This window comes from Centropristis striata, chromosome 13 (genome assembly GCF_030273125.1).
Source record: "Centropristis striata isolate RG_2023a ecotype Rhode Island chromosome 13, C.striata_1.0, whole genome shotgun sequence".
Classification (NCBI taxonomy): domain Eukaryota; kingdom Metazoa; phylum Chordata; class Actinopteri; order Perciformes; family Serranidae; genus Centropristis; species Centropristis striata.
In genome coordinates, this window is record NC_081529.1 from 13,907,820 (window position 1) to 13,925,316 (window position 17,497).

Here is a 17,497-nt window from a genome sequence, read left to right on the forward strand (position 1 = left end):
ATGTCCTACTGTATCCACTCATAATTTACAGTGTTGCAAGCAAGCATACTTTTCGGGATATTCTTATCCACAATCCTCTGCATAGCATTTACAGTGGCGATAAAAAGTATTAGTAAAAAAAATAATAGAAGGATTAACTTAACTTTTCCACCAGCACTATGAATGGTTAATGGATGTGTCCAATAAAGTCATGAAATACTATCATGGTTTGTGTGGTCCAGCACATTTTTTTTGTCTATACTCGGGACTTGGATGCAGATCAGATCATTAACGCAGAAAAATAGGCAATTTCAAAGTGTTCACAAACCTTTTCTTGGCACTCTTTATGATCCAGTGGGTCAAAGTTCAAGGTGTAGTGTTAAGATGTAGTAGTTTGTCCTTATTGTCTGCATACTGTATGTAACAGTAAATACTTTATAAGGACAGCAGGAGTACTTACTAAAAAAGTAAAGGGAGAAAGTATGTAATTTGAGTAATTTGGAATGCAGCTCTGATCTTTACCATGTTCACCATCTGAGGTTAAGGCAGACAGTTGACTTTGTTAAAAAATGTTTTTATTAATATTGCCCAATCACACACATTTGCAACAAAGGGCTTTACACTAAAGTATACAACAACCTCACAAAAAGTAAGGAATGTCACTGTGAAGTTTTCTGTCAAACATTTGTATGTGCAGGTTATCAGAGATTTGACTTAAAACATTCTTTCGAGAAAACCCCCCAAAGCAATCATTCCATGATTCCAAGCTTCTCTGATCCGTAGAAAGAATAAGGACAAGCGTCTTTGAACAGTTTGATAGTGGGCCAGAGAAGGAGCAACAGCAGCTTTTACAAAACAGAAAAGTGTCTTTATTGTTGCCATGGCTGAAATTTACACAGGTCATTGCTGTAATCAGAGTACTGAGATTCTTCATTTGGTTTATTAAGTAAGTGGAATACATACAAAAAAAAAAATCACATCATTATTGTAATTGATTGTCAGAGCCATTCCAGCTGGCATCAGAGTTAGTGGATCAATTCTGGTCTGTGATCATCTTCATCATCTGCAACGCCATCGGTCCCTGGTCTGAGGGAATCTGTGACCACAGCAAAACACAACACTTGACTGTTTGAGGACTGAGCAGAAGTTCTACAGGTAGTTGAGCAGTCACCTAAATTCAATAGTACAGACTTCTTACTTCACTAGCATACTGTTCATACCACCATGTCACTTTACTGGTTTATTTGCACTCTGTTTACACCCGATCACATTAGGCCTTCTGTATTTTTTTCCTGTATTATACATGTCATATACCACTAACAGGTGCATCTCAATATCATGGAAAAGTCCATTTGCAGTTGTTCAAGTCAAATAGCCCCAACCAAGTATTGAGTGCATATAGATGGACAAACTTTTCAGAGGCCAGCATTTCCATATTAAAACATACTTTTTAATATTGATCTTTTGTAATATTACTTTTGAGACACTGAATTTTAGGCCTTCATTAAATGTAAGCCATAATCATTATAATTAGAATAAATTAAGTTTAATGGATCATTTCCACTTTTTGAATTGAATTACCGACAAACTTTCTATGATATTCTAGTTTCTTGAGATGCACCTGTATCATATACTGTGTACATCTCTGTACACATTTAAATATATTTATTCATTGATGTACATACTGCTTGATGCAACAACTTATTTAACCTATTTAACATGCTAAAATAGATTTTCTCCAATGTGCATTGATCAATATCTGTCAAATGCAAAGTACTTACAGGAAAACAAACACAAAATATATATTAATAAATGACAAAAAGCAGAAATGTATGTATATAATGTGTATAGAATGTATGTATATGTCTTATTTTTTTATATTCTTATTCTGTCTTCTATATTTATGTGTCTGTATATTGAGCTGCTGTGGCAACTAAATTTCCCTACTGCAGGATAAATAAAGTCATATCTTATCTTGCTTCACTAGGTCATAAGGCTTGCTAATATGAACAGTGTACTGCTTGGTGAAGATCCATGTTGATCACATTGGAAGGCTGTAGTAAAGACTCATATCAATGCCAACTTCTACTTGATTATACCAAAGAGGAAATACGATCTGTGATTTTATATCGTCTTACCATGTGACCGGCTTTAAGGATCCAATAGAAGGCAAAGTTCTTATAGGTCTTGCAGAAAGCTCCAGTAACACCTGGGGAAACAGGGTCATCCAGGGGGGTCCACCTCAGGTCGTTAAACCCAGACAGCCCCTCCCACTTCAGCCTCTTCACCCACAGCTCCTGACCTGTGACAGGGAGAAGAGATCCCAGTGATGCAGAGAAACTCAATACAAGGCTGCTTCACAGGAGCGAACACACTGAGCAAGTTACCCATGGTGTCCACTATGAGGTCCAGCTGTCCGTTGTAGATGGTGACATTGACTCCAGCATCCAGCAGCTGGTCGACTACATCCACCACAGGCCTCATGAAGTCTCCCGCCATGTAGCTAAACACGTACTCTGCCTGGCCTGGAAACACACAGCAGAGTGTCAGCACCTGAGCTCCCTGAGCCCTTCTGTGCATAATTAATCAATGATCGATCAATGGTCGTTAAGAATTTGGTTGATCATGTGGAATTTTTAATCGATCTGTGTTTTTTTAATTTTGTCTCTGAACTGAATACGACCGAGCGTTCAGTTCTGTTCGTTAGTAAGCCAATGAGCTGATAATTAAGTTGGATAAAGCTTCAGTTTAAAAACACACAGAAATACAAGAAACTTAATTTGAGCAAAACTAGCTTACTGTATGAAACCTTGCTAGCATGAATTACTAGGTTTAATTTTATCCAAAACGTATACATATATACATACAGTACTATGAGAAAGCCTATCTTTTATTATAAAAACATAGCGATTAATTGATTAACTGATCGTTAACATGCCCGAGTTTCTAACCAGGTTAGGTCAAGGCCTAACCCTAACCATGCATAGTACAGATCGGGCTTCTGGGACATATTGGGGAGTGGCAGAGAGGAGACCCAGAAATAAGACGAGGAAAGAAAATAAAAAAAACTAAAAACACTGAGTAATACACTACCTCCCCAGGTGACATTCTGGGGGATGATGCCCAGTTTCTTCCTGATTGGTCCATTCATGAGCTCGCCAAGTGATTGGCTGTGGAGCGGTCGAATATGACGACGTGTCAGAAGAGCTGATGGAAATAAAAACAGATAAAGCTCACACCTTTAATGAATAAATATAACCAGAGCCAATGAGCACAGTGTCTTACAGATGAAGTCTCCTCCCGCTGCAGATGTGCGTCTCTCATCTGGGTCCTGGGTCAGGATGTTGTAGAAGTTCACTCCATTGGTGTTCTGACATGAAAACCAGAAAATGACCACATCAAACCACATGCATGCACACCACACACAAAGAAAATAATCAACAGAGACTCTGAAGCTCAATAATTAACAAGAGAAATCGTGTTCATTTGTACACAAGCATCAAACTAGGGATGGGCGTTTGGAAGAAACCTGCCAACTCGAGCATCTATAACATTAACGATCAATTTATTGCTATGTTTTTATACATGCTCCAGTCTGTATAAAAACATGCATACATGGGCAAAATAAAAGATATATATACAGCACTAGGCAAAAGTCTGTTTTGATATCAGGCGCTTTTATTTTGAAAGGACGAAAAGAGACTTCCTGTCGATCGTTAAACTAACTTGAGTGAGGTGATATTGTAAAGATAACGTCAAGGAGTTAAATGTTTCAGCCCCCGAAGAGGCATGAGGTTAGTTTTCACAGTAGTCTTGCATATTTAAGTGTGTTTGGTGTTTAAATTAGTTTTGGATAAAATTAAACCTAGTAGTTCATGCTAGCAAGGTTTGATGCAGTAAGCTCGTTTTGCTTAAATGAATACTCTTGTATTTCTCTGTGTGTCTTTATGATTGTTATTGCAACTTTCTGTTTCCAAACTGTAGCTTTATCCAACTTAATTCTCAGCTCATTGGCTTATTCACGTACGGCTGCAGAACTGAACGCTCGGCCGTGTTTCAGTTCACTGAGTACTGAAACGCAGTCAGAGATAAAATAAAAAAAAATACACAGGTCGACTAAAATTTTCACGTGATCGACCAGATTCTTAACGACCATTAATCTATCATCGATTAGTTATTCCCCTCCCTACATCAAACCATGCTGTGTTATACTGACCTGCTCCACCACCGTCTCAGCTACCGACCACAGCTCTGTGGCCTTGGCGAACTGCTCCTGCTCCACAGCTTTCTTCACATCCTCGGCTGCACTGCTAACGTCCGCCAGGCCATGGTCGTCCAACAGCGACTGCACAGCAAAGCACCCAAATGACAACTCAACAGACCAGCTTCACAGCTACAGTGACATTTTATAGAAGCCTTTGCCTGTGGTTTGTTACTTACAGTAGTGTAGAGGTACGGCCCCCAGGTCATCACAGAGTCTGTGGGTGAAGCACACAAAGGCTTAGAGAGCAGACGGGCCATTTCTCCATGCAACATCTAAAGACAAGTTTACTTTCTTCTTGCTGATCAGAAGTAATGACCCCAGTAAAAGTCCTGAGAAATTCACCAAACTCCCTTTCAAAAATGGATTTTCATTTAAGTCTGGGAAAATATCAAAACACCTCTAGAATATACACTTACTGGCCACTACATTATGTACACCTGTTCAACTGCTCATTAATTATCTAATCAGCTAATCACATGGCAGCAACTCAATGACATCATCAGACATGTAGACATGGTGAAGATGAGCTGCTGAAGTTCAAAGCGAGCATCAGAATGAGGAAGAAAGGTGATTTAAGTGACTTTGAACGTGGCATGGTTGTTGGTCTGAGTATTTCACAAACTGCTGATCTAGTGGGATTTTCACACACAACCATCTCTAGAGTTTACAGAGAAACTTTACTCAAATAACCACTCGTTACAACCAAGGTGATATACAGCTATACAGTTCAGAGGACAAATGTGTAGTTTTAATTTGGGGGGTGAACGGTCCCCTTAAAAAGGGACTCTGTGGTGTTTGCTGCCATATTTTCATCATTTGACTTCTTTGTCACATTACGTTTTACAGACACAAACTTGCTGTGAAATCTACACAGTAGCAGTGCATAACAACATCTATTGCAGAGCAGCCTCCACTATAAAATCGTATCGTGGGGCCTCTGCTGATTCACACCTTTACAGCTCAACATGTCATCTCTTCCAATAGGCCATCCTTGTTTAAAATAAAGTGTGCTGTAGGCATACAGAGTCTGATTGATTCTCCTTCCTCAGTAAGCAAGTGTTAGTTTCCTTTATGGACCAGTTCACTGAATAAATCAGGAAGTAAGTGGTTTAGCTGAGGACTACAGTAAAGCATGTCTTTGTGGAATTTCAAAGGAATTTTGCTGAATCTACATGTGCAGCGTTCCAGTGGCCGTTTATGACCAGCAGGTACAAAGGTTATGTTAAAAGAACTGACTCATACTGACCCAGCGGGGAAATCCAAGAGTCCCCAAGTGCCACACCAGCAAAGTTACATTTCACTTTCCCTTGTCCTATGGCCTGGACACAAGAGACACAAATCAAAGAGTTAGATCACATGGTGTTGAGACAGTTTGTCCCGAGTGAGACACCAGAGAAAAGGTCCATAAGGTCAGTCCAGTTAAAAACAAAACAACAACTCTTTACGTATAAACCATGAAAATTACAATCTGAAGTCAGAGGAAGAAGATAAAACAGACTTCCATAGAGTTAGAATACACTAATTCTGAGGTCACGTGGGACCCAGCTCAGGATGGCAGCATAGACAGTTAGCTCCCGATCGAAACTCGAGAAAAAGCCCCGAACTCGGCTATTAAAACGTGTTTTAACATTTGGTTCTGAATATGGAAAGGGGAGGAAGGTCAAGAAGACGAAAAGGTACCAAAAACCCAGCTAAACAACCCGAATTGACCGACGACGGAGGAGACGTGTCGGACACGGGGGAAGAAGATGAAAGCATGGAGACCGAAACTGTTGAAATGCTACGTGCAGGTCTGAAAGACATCGTTAAAGAAATCAAAAATTTCAAAACGGAGATGAAAAACCAGCTCGCCACACTCAAGGAGGAAATGAAAAAAGAACTTAAGGAAGAACTCGAGGATTTTAAGAGAGACATTAATCAAAAGTTAACAGACACAGGGAAGGAGCTAGCTACGCAAACGGTGAGAATTACGGAGGCTGAGCAAAGAATTGAAGAGGCGGAAAACTGGAATGCAGAAGCAAAGGAGGTACTGCTCCAAACACTGAAGCAACAGAAAATACTACAAGAAAGACTGACAGACCAAGAGGGAAGAAATCGCAGAAACAACCTTCGGATTTTTGGCCTGGAAGAGGGAGCAGAGGGCACCTCAGCCGCACAATTCATAGATCAGCTGCTAAAAACAGAGCTCGCCTTACCGACAGAGATGGACCTACAAATACAACGCGCACACCGAGCTCTGGTACCAAAACCGGACTCCAGCAAATCCCCGAGATCTATCGTGGTTAACTTCCTCCAGTACACAACAAAAGAGACGGTACTGAGGGAAGCCTGGAAGAAAAGACCCCAACATAACAACCGGGCGCTGTTCTTTGATCACGACTATGCCACGGAAATAATTCAGAAAAGGAAGGAATACGCGGGGATTAAAAAAGTTTTAAAAGAGAGAGGAATCCGTTTCCAGACACCCATGGCCAGAATGAGGATACATTGGGACACCGGCCCGAAAACATACGAAACTGCGCGAGAGGCTGCAAAAGACCTGAGCAGGAGAGGGATTGAAGCGACAACCGTCCCGGCGGGGAGAGGTGCACCTGATACGGAGATGGAGGGCAGGCCATCGGTGAGAGGAACGTCTTCCGCGGAGACGGAGGAGAGACTAAAGAGAGCGTGGCCATGGCAACGGGTAGGAAACCAGGAGGACACCGCGACACGAGCAAAACATAAGCTACAGAAATACAAAGGAATGGACATATAAAGTATGTGAGTGCATCTAAATGAGTAAGTAAGTGAGAAATAGCACACGTAAGACACTGAAGATAAATAGTCTAAAAGATTGTATCTAAGAGGACCTGGGTAATTGGACTTAATAGTTTTCATTGTTAAGATTGATCGGGCTCTGTATATGTGAGCAATAATGAGACAGATGTTCAAGAGAATCGAGATATTAATAATGGACCTCAATAAGGAGGGGCCCTCATATTTTATGGGGATTTCCCCTCAACCCACGGGGGAAACGTGGGGGGCAAGTGCCTACTGTTGTAATCTTAGTTCGACTTTTTTTGCAGTTGAATTGCTCAATGTTCTTTGGGCTGTTGTATGTTCTCATGGCTGCAATATGGGTTCGAGGGAAGTGTATAACGTCATCTTCCAAAGCTATAAATGAACAGCACATCGTTAGTGTCGTTAAATGTGAATGGGTTGAACAATTCAATTAAAAGACGTAAGGTAATATTGAAAATGAGAAAACTTAAGGCTCAAGTTATCTTCATGCAGGAAACACATCTTTCCCAGGAAGAGCATGAAAAGCTGAAGAAATTTGGTTTTAGAAAGACCTATTACAGTACTTGTAAACAAAGTAACAAAAGAGGGGTGGTAATACTTATACAGAACTCGACTCACTTTGAATGTCTAAAAGAAATCAAGGATAAAGAAGGACGATACATTATAGTTAAGGGGAAACTACAGGAAGAGATGGTTACGCTAATTAATGTATATGCTCCTCCGGAGAGTACTAAACAATTCTTTAAATCATTATTCTCAGTTATGGCCTTAGAATCTGAAGGTATAGTGATATGTGCTGGTGATTTTAACATGATAATGGATCATAGGGTAGACACAACAAGTATAAAAAGAAATAAGACACACATATCTAAATTCATAAACATGTCGTTGAAGGAACATGGACTGGTTGATGTATGGCGTGAACTGCATCCGATGGAAAAAGATTATACACACTACTCTACTATATATAACACACACTCTAGAATTGACTATATTTTTATGAACAGTTGGGATCTATACAAAGTAAAAGAATGCAAAATTGGTGTAGCTGACATTTCAGATCACAGTGCAGTCCACTTAAATGTGCTTTTGAATAAAAGGCAGAAAAACACCACCTGGAGACTGAATGTAAGCATATTAAATAATAAGACAACAATAGAACAAATTAAGAATGAAATAAAGAAAAGCATAGAGGAAAATGACACAGAAGGAATCAACCCTACTATCTTATGGGATGCACTGAAGGCGGTGATAAGGGGGAAACTAATAGCCATCACATCAAGACAAAAAAAGCTTAAGCAGGCAAAATATCTCAATTTAGTTGAAAAACTAAAAAATCTCGAGGTAAAACGCCAAACCACTTGTACAGCCCAACTCCAACAAGAAATAAAGGTCATTAAAGGGGAAATAGATAATATATTAGGAAGTGAAATAGAGAAAAAACTTAGATTTCTGAAACAAGATTATTATGAAACAGGCCCTAAAGCCACAAGGCTTCTGGCGAGGAGAATTAGGAAACAACAAGTGATTAATACGATATATAAGATCAGAGACCCATTCACAGACCATCTAAGACATAATGAAGTAGTAATAGAGAACACATTCAGAGATTATTATGAAAAATTATACTCTCAACCACCCTCATCGGATGAAGATGCAAAAAGGCAGTTTCTTAATTCTCTTGATTTGCCATCTATCGGAGAAAAACAAAACAATGCTCTGACAGCACCTATAACTCCTGAAGAAATATCTAAGGCAATATCCAGGCTTAAGGCAAATAAATCACCAGGAAGTGACGGGTTTCCATCAGAGTGGTACCGAACTTTTAGAGAAGAACTAACCCCTCTCCTCGTCTCATCCTTTAACTGTACCCTTAAGGAAGGTAGATTGCCACCCTCATGGAATGAAGCAATCATATCTGTAATCCCTAAGGAGGGCAAAGATGTAGAATACTGTAGCAACTACAGACCCATTTCTGTACTCAACGTGGACTACAAGATATACACATCAATTATAGCAAAGAGATATCAGACTCTCATGACAGAATTAATTGACGAGGACCAAACTGGATTCATTACAGGACGACAAACATTAGATAACATAAGAAGGACTCTGCAAATAGTAAACTCAATACAAATGAAAGAAACTAAGGCTATATTGCTGAGTCTTGATGCTGAAAAGGCTTTTGATAGTGTAAATTGGACATTTCTTTATTTAACATTAGAACGTTTTGGGTTTAATAAAGAAGCCATTAAATGTATCAATACAATCTACCAGAATCCTATAGCTAGAATAAAAATTAATGGTAGCCTAACAAAAAGCATAAAGCTACAGAGGGGAACACGCCAAGGATGTTGCCTGTCCCCTCTCCTCTTTGCCTTATACATTGAACCTTTGGCGCAGGCTATAAGACAGAGTGAGGAAATAAAGGGAATACATATTAAAGAACAAAAACATGTAATAAGTCTGTTTGCAGACGACGTAATAATATATTTAGAAAGACCCGATACAAGTCTAACACATTTGATGAAACTTATAAGTATATTTGGAGACCACTCAGGATATAAAATAAACGTGAACAAAACACAGATTCTGGCTTTTAATTATACCCCTTCCCAGGAAATTACAAGAGCTTATAAATGGAAATGGAACTCAGAACACATAAAATATCTTGGGGTAACCCTAACAAAACAGATAAGCCATCTTCAGAAGATAAATTATGATCAGATTCATACACAAATTAAGAGGGATATTGAAAGATGGTCGACTATATCACTTGACTTTAGTTCAAGAATTGACATTATTAAAATTAACATCTTTCCTAGGCTGTTGTATTTCTTCCAATCCCTCCCTGTCAAGATACCGTTAGAAAGATTTAAAATTTGGGACAAGATGATATCGAGGTTCATTTGGGGTGGTAAAAAACCAAGAATAAAATATAGCACGCTACAAATGGCTAAGAACCGGGGGGGTATGGCACTCCCAAATTTAAAAGATTATTATGAGGCAGCACAACTTGGACCAATAGTTAAGTGGTGTGACAAGCACTATAACTCCAAGTGGAAGGAGATTGAGATGAGGGTAACTAACATACCAGTACAATCCCTTTTGGGCAACATTACATTAATAAAAACATTAAAAGACTCAATAGATCCAATAACCTCCCACACACTGACTATCTGGGCTGATTTCATAAAACGGCATAGATTAGAACAGGAAGTGAGATTGTTGAGCTGGATTGCGTATGACGAAAGATTCAAGCCAAACTTGAATGACATGACATTCAGAAATTGGGAGAGGAAGGGAATCACTGCCATGTGCACAATATTAAAGAATGGAAACATAATGTCTTTTCAGGACCTTAGGGAAACATATGGGTTAAAAAATGATGATTTTTTTAGGTACTTACAGCTAAGGGATTTTTTCATAAAAGAAATAGGGAGCTCAAAAATATTAAACGGAGTGATAGATGTACTAATGCGAGTGTATAATGGGTCAAAAATCAAGGTGGTATCTGTACTATATCAAAACCTGAGAGATTGTACGGGTGCTTCAACTGATTACATTAGGGCTAGATGGGAGAAGGAGCTGTGCATCGACATCACCCCTGAGGAATGGCTTGATATGTGTGAAACACCACACTCGACTACAAGTTCACAAACGTGGAGGGAATTTGGGTGGAAAAATTTAACCCGTTTCTTTATCACACCCAAGATTAAAAGTCGACAAAGTGCTACAGAACAACTATGTTGGCGGGCATGTGGGAGCAAAGAGGCTAACCATGCACATATTTTCTGGATGTGCCCCAGGCTGCGCTCCTTTTGGGATGGTGTCGGTGCCATAATTAAAGATATATTGGGGTATGAAATACCAAATGAAAGTAAAATTATGTACCTTGGAAATGTAACTGAAAGTGTAACTGGTAATGATAGTTATATAGTCAAGATACTGCTGATTGCGACCAAGAAGACAATAACAAGAAACTGGTACAAGAATGAATCTCCTACCATAGAACAATGGCTAGGGATTGTAAGAGAAATATACTGTATGGAAAAAATGACCTACCAACTTCGACTGAAGGAAGATGTTTCTATTTCAAAGTGGAAAAAATGGGTGTTGTATGACATAACGAAAGACATGTGAACTGTAAATTGTATGAATCTGATTTTGTAGAATATCGATACCCGCAGCCATGACTGTTGATACTGTTTTATTAATGTTAAGTGTTTTTTCTTTTGCTGTGTATGTCTCTTGTGTACATGAAAAAATACAAAACCTAATAAACATTACAGTTTAAAAAAAAAAACAGACTTCCATAAAGCATAACATTCAAGTTTATTACTTAGACTCCACACTCCCAATTCTACTGCTGTTTCTGTCAGGCTACTTTTGCAGATTCATCCATCACATGATAGCTGAGAACATAATTAAGAGTGCTGTAAACTCACCTTGTGGAGCTCCAAAGAGATCGCAGCTGCCATCTTCCCTCCATACGACTCAGAGAAGATGTAGAAGGGGACGCTCTGCAAACATTCAGTTTTGGAAAATAATCAAAGCCAAGGCTGCAATCAATACACTTGAGACTGTAATTAAAATGTGGTATTAACAGAAGAACGGGGATGAAGAACTAGTTTGTATCAAATGCTTGATTCACTCTGTTTAGTCCTTTCGTGTGAATTATGTTTTGGTCCAACTTTTATGATAATCAGCTCCTTGTCCTTGGCCCTGAGTTGGAGGGACTGCTGAAAAATGTATTTGAATCAGTGTCAGGTTCTCAGCTGTAATATGTGTAATTGCTGTAAGGTTTGCCCTGCTAATTTAAATCTAGCTGTAACATCAGGCAGCCTGTATCCGCCAATATTACAATAAGCTACAATTATATATTTTATATCCACAAAAATGTTTGAAGTGTCTGACAGAGATGAATCAAAACAACCAACTCATGTCCCTCCAAAAATAGCAATTTTGAAAAGTTGGGGCAAGTCAAACAGAAAGTCTGAATGATTCCAACTCTGGATGTTTACTAGAGGTGGAATATGATATTATTGCGTCTTTAAGCATTTTGTGATATGGTGAGTATTGCGATACAGTATATTGCGATTTAACTGTTTAACTGCATTTTGTGTCCACAAAATTAAATTCAATCAAGAATTGTTTTGTCAAATAAGAGAAAATTCTCAGTCTGTTCATCTCACTTCAGTCTTGTTATTTCTCCACAATGAGAGTCAAACACAGACTGATATCAGTTCAGTTCAGTTTGACTGAATACTTTGTTGGTCAAACATGTATGGAAAACAACTGCAGCATTTTCTCAAACTTTCTTCAACTTTAAGCTTGACTGCTCTGAATTTTTTTGGAATGAAACATAAAGCCTAACTTTGCAGCGTTATTTCACCAACTTCCCGACACGATATCCTGACGCACATGGTGCCTATAGATTCATTAGATCTCCTAGTTTCATATGATACCATATGATAATGTATCTATGTAAAAGTGACAAACATTGATACAATTTTATTGCCATGCAAAGTAACGGGATACTATGCTGTATCAATTTTTCCCCCACCTCTCATCTTTACACTTACTTTATGACTGATTGTGTTGGACCAGATAATAATGCCAGTAAAATAAAGCATAGAAATATAATATCATGCTTAAGTGAAGTAGACTGGTCTGCTGAGAGTCTCCAGAAGGACACACCTGGAACTCTGGCGCCTTGTTGAAGAAGTCTTGGAGCAGCACCAGCATGTCTGAGGCCACTGTGGCCACGTTGGTGGCGTAGCTGTCCGGCCGGTCAGTGTAGCTGAAGCCGGTGCCCACAGGGTTGTCTACGAACAGCACACTGGCTGCCTGCACCTGAAACAGCCAACAAACACATTCACACCACGTTAATCTGAATGTCAAAGTAAAATATAGCTCCATCACAATCCCATCCACACAGTAACAAAAGGAAGTCCCAGTGAATCACGGTCACAACTCTACACCTCGACAAACAAAAGGCTGATTACTTTAAATGGAACATTCTTACCCAGCTTGTCTTTCTGGGCTTGAGGTCCTTGTCCAACGGTCCAATCTCCTCAAAATTCCCAAAGCCACTTCCTGATCCTCCTGGTCCCCCCTGAAGACAAACAACAGCAGCAGATGGGCCATTTCAGGTTATACACAGGAGGCAAAAACATCTCAAAATACGTTTTTACTCATGCTCTGAGCCATAAATATCAACTTCAGCTACACTTACATTCACCACATTTACCAGTTTTATTCCTAAATATTTTCTGACGGTTTTTACAGAGGGGTTTGTGTGTGTATATATATATATATATATATATATATATATATATATATATATATTCATTCATACCCTGATTTATAGTACATTACCTTCCTAAAAACATGAAGAAAAATTGTTTTGTTTAATGGCTTTTGACAGTATTTTCTGATTTATGAAATAAAAGATATCCCAATTTCCTTCTGTAAAAATTCTGCATTTAATATGCCAACAAAATATAAATAATAACTTTAAATGTGAACATTGGATAAAGCAAATTTCATAGTCATGGAAAAAATTAGACCACCCTTGTTTTCTTCAGTTTCTTGTTCATTTTAATGCCTTGTACAACTAAAGGTAAATCTGTTTGGACAAATATAATGATAAACAAAAATAGTTTATAAGAGTTTAATTTAAGAGCTGATATCTAGCAATTTTCCATGGTTTTCTTGATAATGATTTTGGTTATTATGAAGAAAACCATGGAAAATGTCTAGATATCAGCTCTTCAATTAAACTCTTATGAGCTATTTTTGTTCTTATCATTATATTTGTCCAAACAGATATACCTTAAGTTGTACCAGGCATTAAAATGAACAAGAAACTGAAGAAAACAAGGGTGGTCTAATATTTTTTTCTGTGACTGCATGTCCTGGAAATGTATGCAAATAAGCACATATATAATGAGTTCATGCCGCATATCAAAACATTACATTTCGGAAAACTTGTAATGCAAAAAAATTTGTCCATATGTAAATATGAAACTGGGGAAGTTTCATGGTGAGCTCCTAAGAATTCTATATGCACCAACACTTCTATATACATTTAATAAGCTGTTATTTAAGACATGAGTGGTCTAAGAAGTAATTTAAGAGAAAAAACACAGTATGATCCACAGCAGGAACAGACAATCTTTTCCTCAGGTTTCATTTTTAAACTCAACTCTTTTTAACATCATGTTACTTCATGAGTCACTTCCTCCTCTGCAGGTGAAAATAGAAGCAGCACTGCTGTTACTCATCTCTCCTTTTTCTATCTTTGAGACCTTCCAAGTGTTACCACACCACAGCAGTGTCTCAGTGAGTAGGCCTGTTTACTATTAAAACGCTTTGTGAGTGACTGCCAGCAATTTACCATCATACCATAGTATCAGTGGTGGAAGAAGTATTCAGATCCCTTACTTAAGTAATAGTACTAATATCACACTGTCAAATTACTCCACTACAAGTAAAAGTCCTGCATTCAAAAACTTACTGAAGTAAAAGTACAAAAGTATCAGCATCAAAATGTACTTAAAGTATCAAAAGTAAAAGTACTCGTTATGCAAAATGAACACACTTACATGGTTTTATATATTTTAAATATATTGGATTATTATTATTGATGCATTTATGTACGCAGTGTTTTATTTTCTCAAGGTAGGGCTCATTTTTAAATACTTGTTATATACTAGGTCTATTTTTTTTTTTTTTTTTTAATCAAACATTACTTTTTATCATGTTTATGTTAAATCTCAACCTGAAAAGTGACTAAAGCTGTCAGCTAAATGTAGTGGAGTAAAAAGTACAATATTTGCCTCAAAATGTAGTGAAGTAGAAGTATAAAGTTATGTAAAATGTAAATGCTCAAGTAAAGTACAAGTACCTTCACATTGTACTTATGTACAGTACTTGAGTAAATGTATTTAGTTAAATTCCATAACTGCATAGTATTCCTGAGGCAGACATTCAGTTTCAGACTACTTTCACATTATAAGAGATGACAGTCAACAGCTTAAACAGAGCAGAGGGATCTTTATCAGAAAAAAAGAAGAAGTGGGGAAATCAATGAAGCAGAACATGAGACTAGATGACAAACCAATGCACCATAAAAAAACCCAAATAAAAAAAAATTAAAAACACTTCCCATAATGCAACTCAACATATTTGTTCGAGCTCTGCCAGGGGAATACCTATCACATCTTTTAAACATTGTACTTAGTTACTTTCCACCAGTGGTGGAAAGTAACTAAGTACATTTACTCAAGTACTGTATTTAAGTACAATGTGAAGGTACTTGTACTTTACTTGAGCATTTCCATTTTACATAACTTTATACTTCTACTTCACTACATTTTGAGGTAAATATTGTACTTTTTACTCCACTCCATTTATCTGATAGCTTTAGTTACTTTTCAGGTTAATATTCAACATTAAAAACACGACCAATTCAAAGTAGAGTATACTTAGTAGTTGAAATTAGCCCTAAAATTAAACCACTGATTACATAGATTCATCAATAATAAAAATAATAATTCTAAAATATTTTGAATATATAAAACAATCAGTGGATCCATTCAGCTTTCAGTCATGTTAAGTTACTTTTTAGGTTGAGATTTAACACAGATTATATGATCAATTTAAAGTGATTAGACTTTTTATCAACTAAATCTTATAACAGAACATTAAGTTCTTAAATGAGCCCTGTCTTAACGAAATTTAAACACTTCTTACATAAAAGCACCAATACAAATAATGTAATAATATATTTGGAATACATAAAACAATCTGAGTGGGTCCATTCTGCATAACGAGTACTTTAACTTTTGATACTTTAAGTACATTTTGATGCTAATACTTTTGTACTTTTACTTCAGTAAGTTTTGAATGCAGGACTTTTACTTGTAGTGGAGTAATTTCACAGTGTGGTATTCGTACTAATACTTAAGCAAAGGATCTGAATACTTCTTCCACCACTGTTCTCTAATAGGAGTTTTTTGTTGTTGTGGTTGCTTACTCTAAATTAAACAAGGAACACGGAAAGGGACGTGGACGTGTCTTACCTGCAGCCACATGATCAGAGGCAGGTCGGTGTACTGAGCAGTCTGGCTGTCAGCATAATACAGCCACCAGAACATGTGGGCCCCGTCCCTGACATCCACATAGTCCCAGGCCTCTTTACCCGCCAGAGGACTGCAGAGCCCTGCACAGACAACACAGACACAAGAAGGGAATCACAGCACCAGCATGACTCTGCGCTACTTGGACTAGCTGAGTCAGCACATGACTTCCAGCGAAACAGTTTCTGTTTGGCTTTGGGAAGTATTACACTGAATTACATACACACATGAAGCATAACAAATCATACCTTTGTTGGCGACAACAGCCAGTAAACACAACACACTACAAAAAGCTTCTGTCCGGCCCATTGTTGTGGAGTCTGGAGTTGTGTGTGGGAGTGGACCTGCACTGTACGGCTTTATGGCTACAAAGAAATCACATGACCGCGCCCGGGTCAGCTGACTAACGGCGTGTTTTTTTTCTTTTTCTTTTTCCAAGTGTACTTCCCTTCAGTGTGTTAGGGAAGTGACATTATAGATCAAATATAAAATGTAAAATATTTATTTAAAACAACTGTGTTTTAACTGATAAAGAGTTTTAAATGCAGGGCACTGTCTTTTGGTTGTCTTTCTAATTAACTACAGTTCCCATGAGTCATTGCGCTCAGTTTTTGCTGTTGCTTTCTGTCCCGCCGTGTGAGAGAAGAGCCTGACCGCCTCCAGGCCACCAGAGGGCAGTGTTGAGAAAGAGTTGGCTCTAGAGAGGCCACTGGCTAAACATTAGTCCTTCAAAATATAAGCCCAGGAGGACCAAGTATACATATTTAACTGATTTTAAGTCTTCAAAAGCCATAGACTTCAGGTGACTACATTTTAAAACTTTATTATTAGTGTATGTAGCACATATATCATTTATATGTTATTTATTCAAATTCTGCTACTACAGAATATAGCATTTTCATAGCCTATCATAACATTCATGCAAAAACACCAAACTCAATTATAATAGGTATATTACATTAGTATAATCCAATATGTCGATACATTCTAACTAATAGGCAGTGGTGGAAAGTAAGTACATTTACTCAAGTACTTAAGTACAATTTTGAGGTACTTTTACTCTACTTTACTTGAGAATTCCCATTTATTTAACCTTATACTTCTACTCCACTATTTTGAAGCGAATATTGTACTTTTTACTCCACCACATTTAGCTGAAAGCTTTAGTTACTTTACAGGTCGAGATTTAACATAAAAAAAACATGATCAATTTAAAGTGATTTGACATTTGTTGAAATTAAACCTCATAACAGTATGTTAAGAAGATAAAAAATAATTCTACCTTGAGTAAATTAAAATGCTGCTGACATAAATGCATCACTAAGAA

General features: G+C 37.7%; 1 protein-coding gene across 1 annotated transcript; it reads right to left on the reverse strand.

Annotated features, from left to right (window-relative positions):
• Positions 1–825: 825 nt before the first annotated feature.
• scpep1 (serine carboxypeptidase 1) lies at positions 826–16,565 on the reverse strand. Its single transcript, XM_059347732.1, has 13 exons — positions 16,419–16,565; positions 16,114–16,253; positions 13,053–13,142; positions 12,725–12,880; positions 11,473–11,547; positions 5,490–5,562; positions 4,420–4,457; positions 4,196–4,324; positions 3,265–3,349; positions 3,073–3,186; positions 2,367–2,504; positions 2,118–2,281; positions 826–1,075 (listed from the first exon to the last, which is right to left on the reverse strand). The coding sequence occupies exons 1-13, from the start codon at positions 16,477–16,479 to the stop codon at positions 1,013–1,015; spliced, it is 1,326 nt and encodes a 441-aa protein (XP_059203715.1). The 5' UTR covers positions 16,480–16,565; the 3' UTR covers positions 826–1,012.
• Positions 16,566–17,497: the final 932 nt, after the last annotated feature.

Excerpts from the sequence above, each read along its gene's own strand:
- scpep1 (XM_059347732.1), bottom strand. The coding sequence starts at position 16,479 with ATGGGCCGGACAGAAGCTTTTTGTAGTGTGTTGTGTTTACTGGCTGTT. Across the intron at positions 4,458-5,489 it reads CTCTTGGATTTCCCCGCTGG|ACTCTGTGATGACCTGGGGG; the intron begins GTCAGTATGAGT and ends CTTCACCCACAG. Across the intron at positions 3,187-3,264 it reads AGCGGGAGGAGACTTCATCT|CTCTTCTGACACGTCGTCAT; the intron begins GTAAGACACTGT and ends TATTTCCATCAG.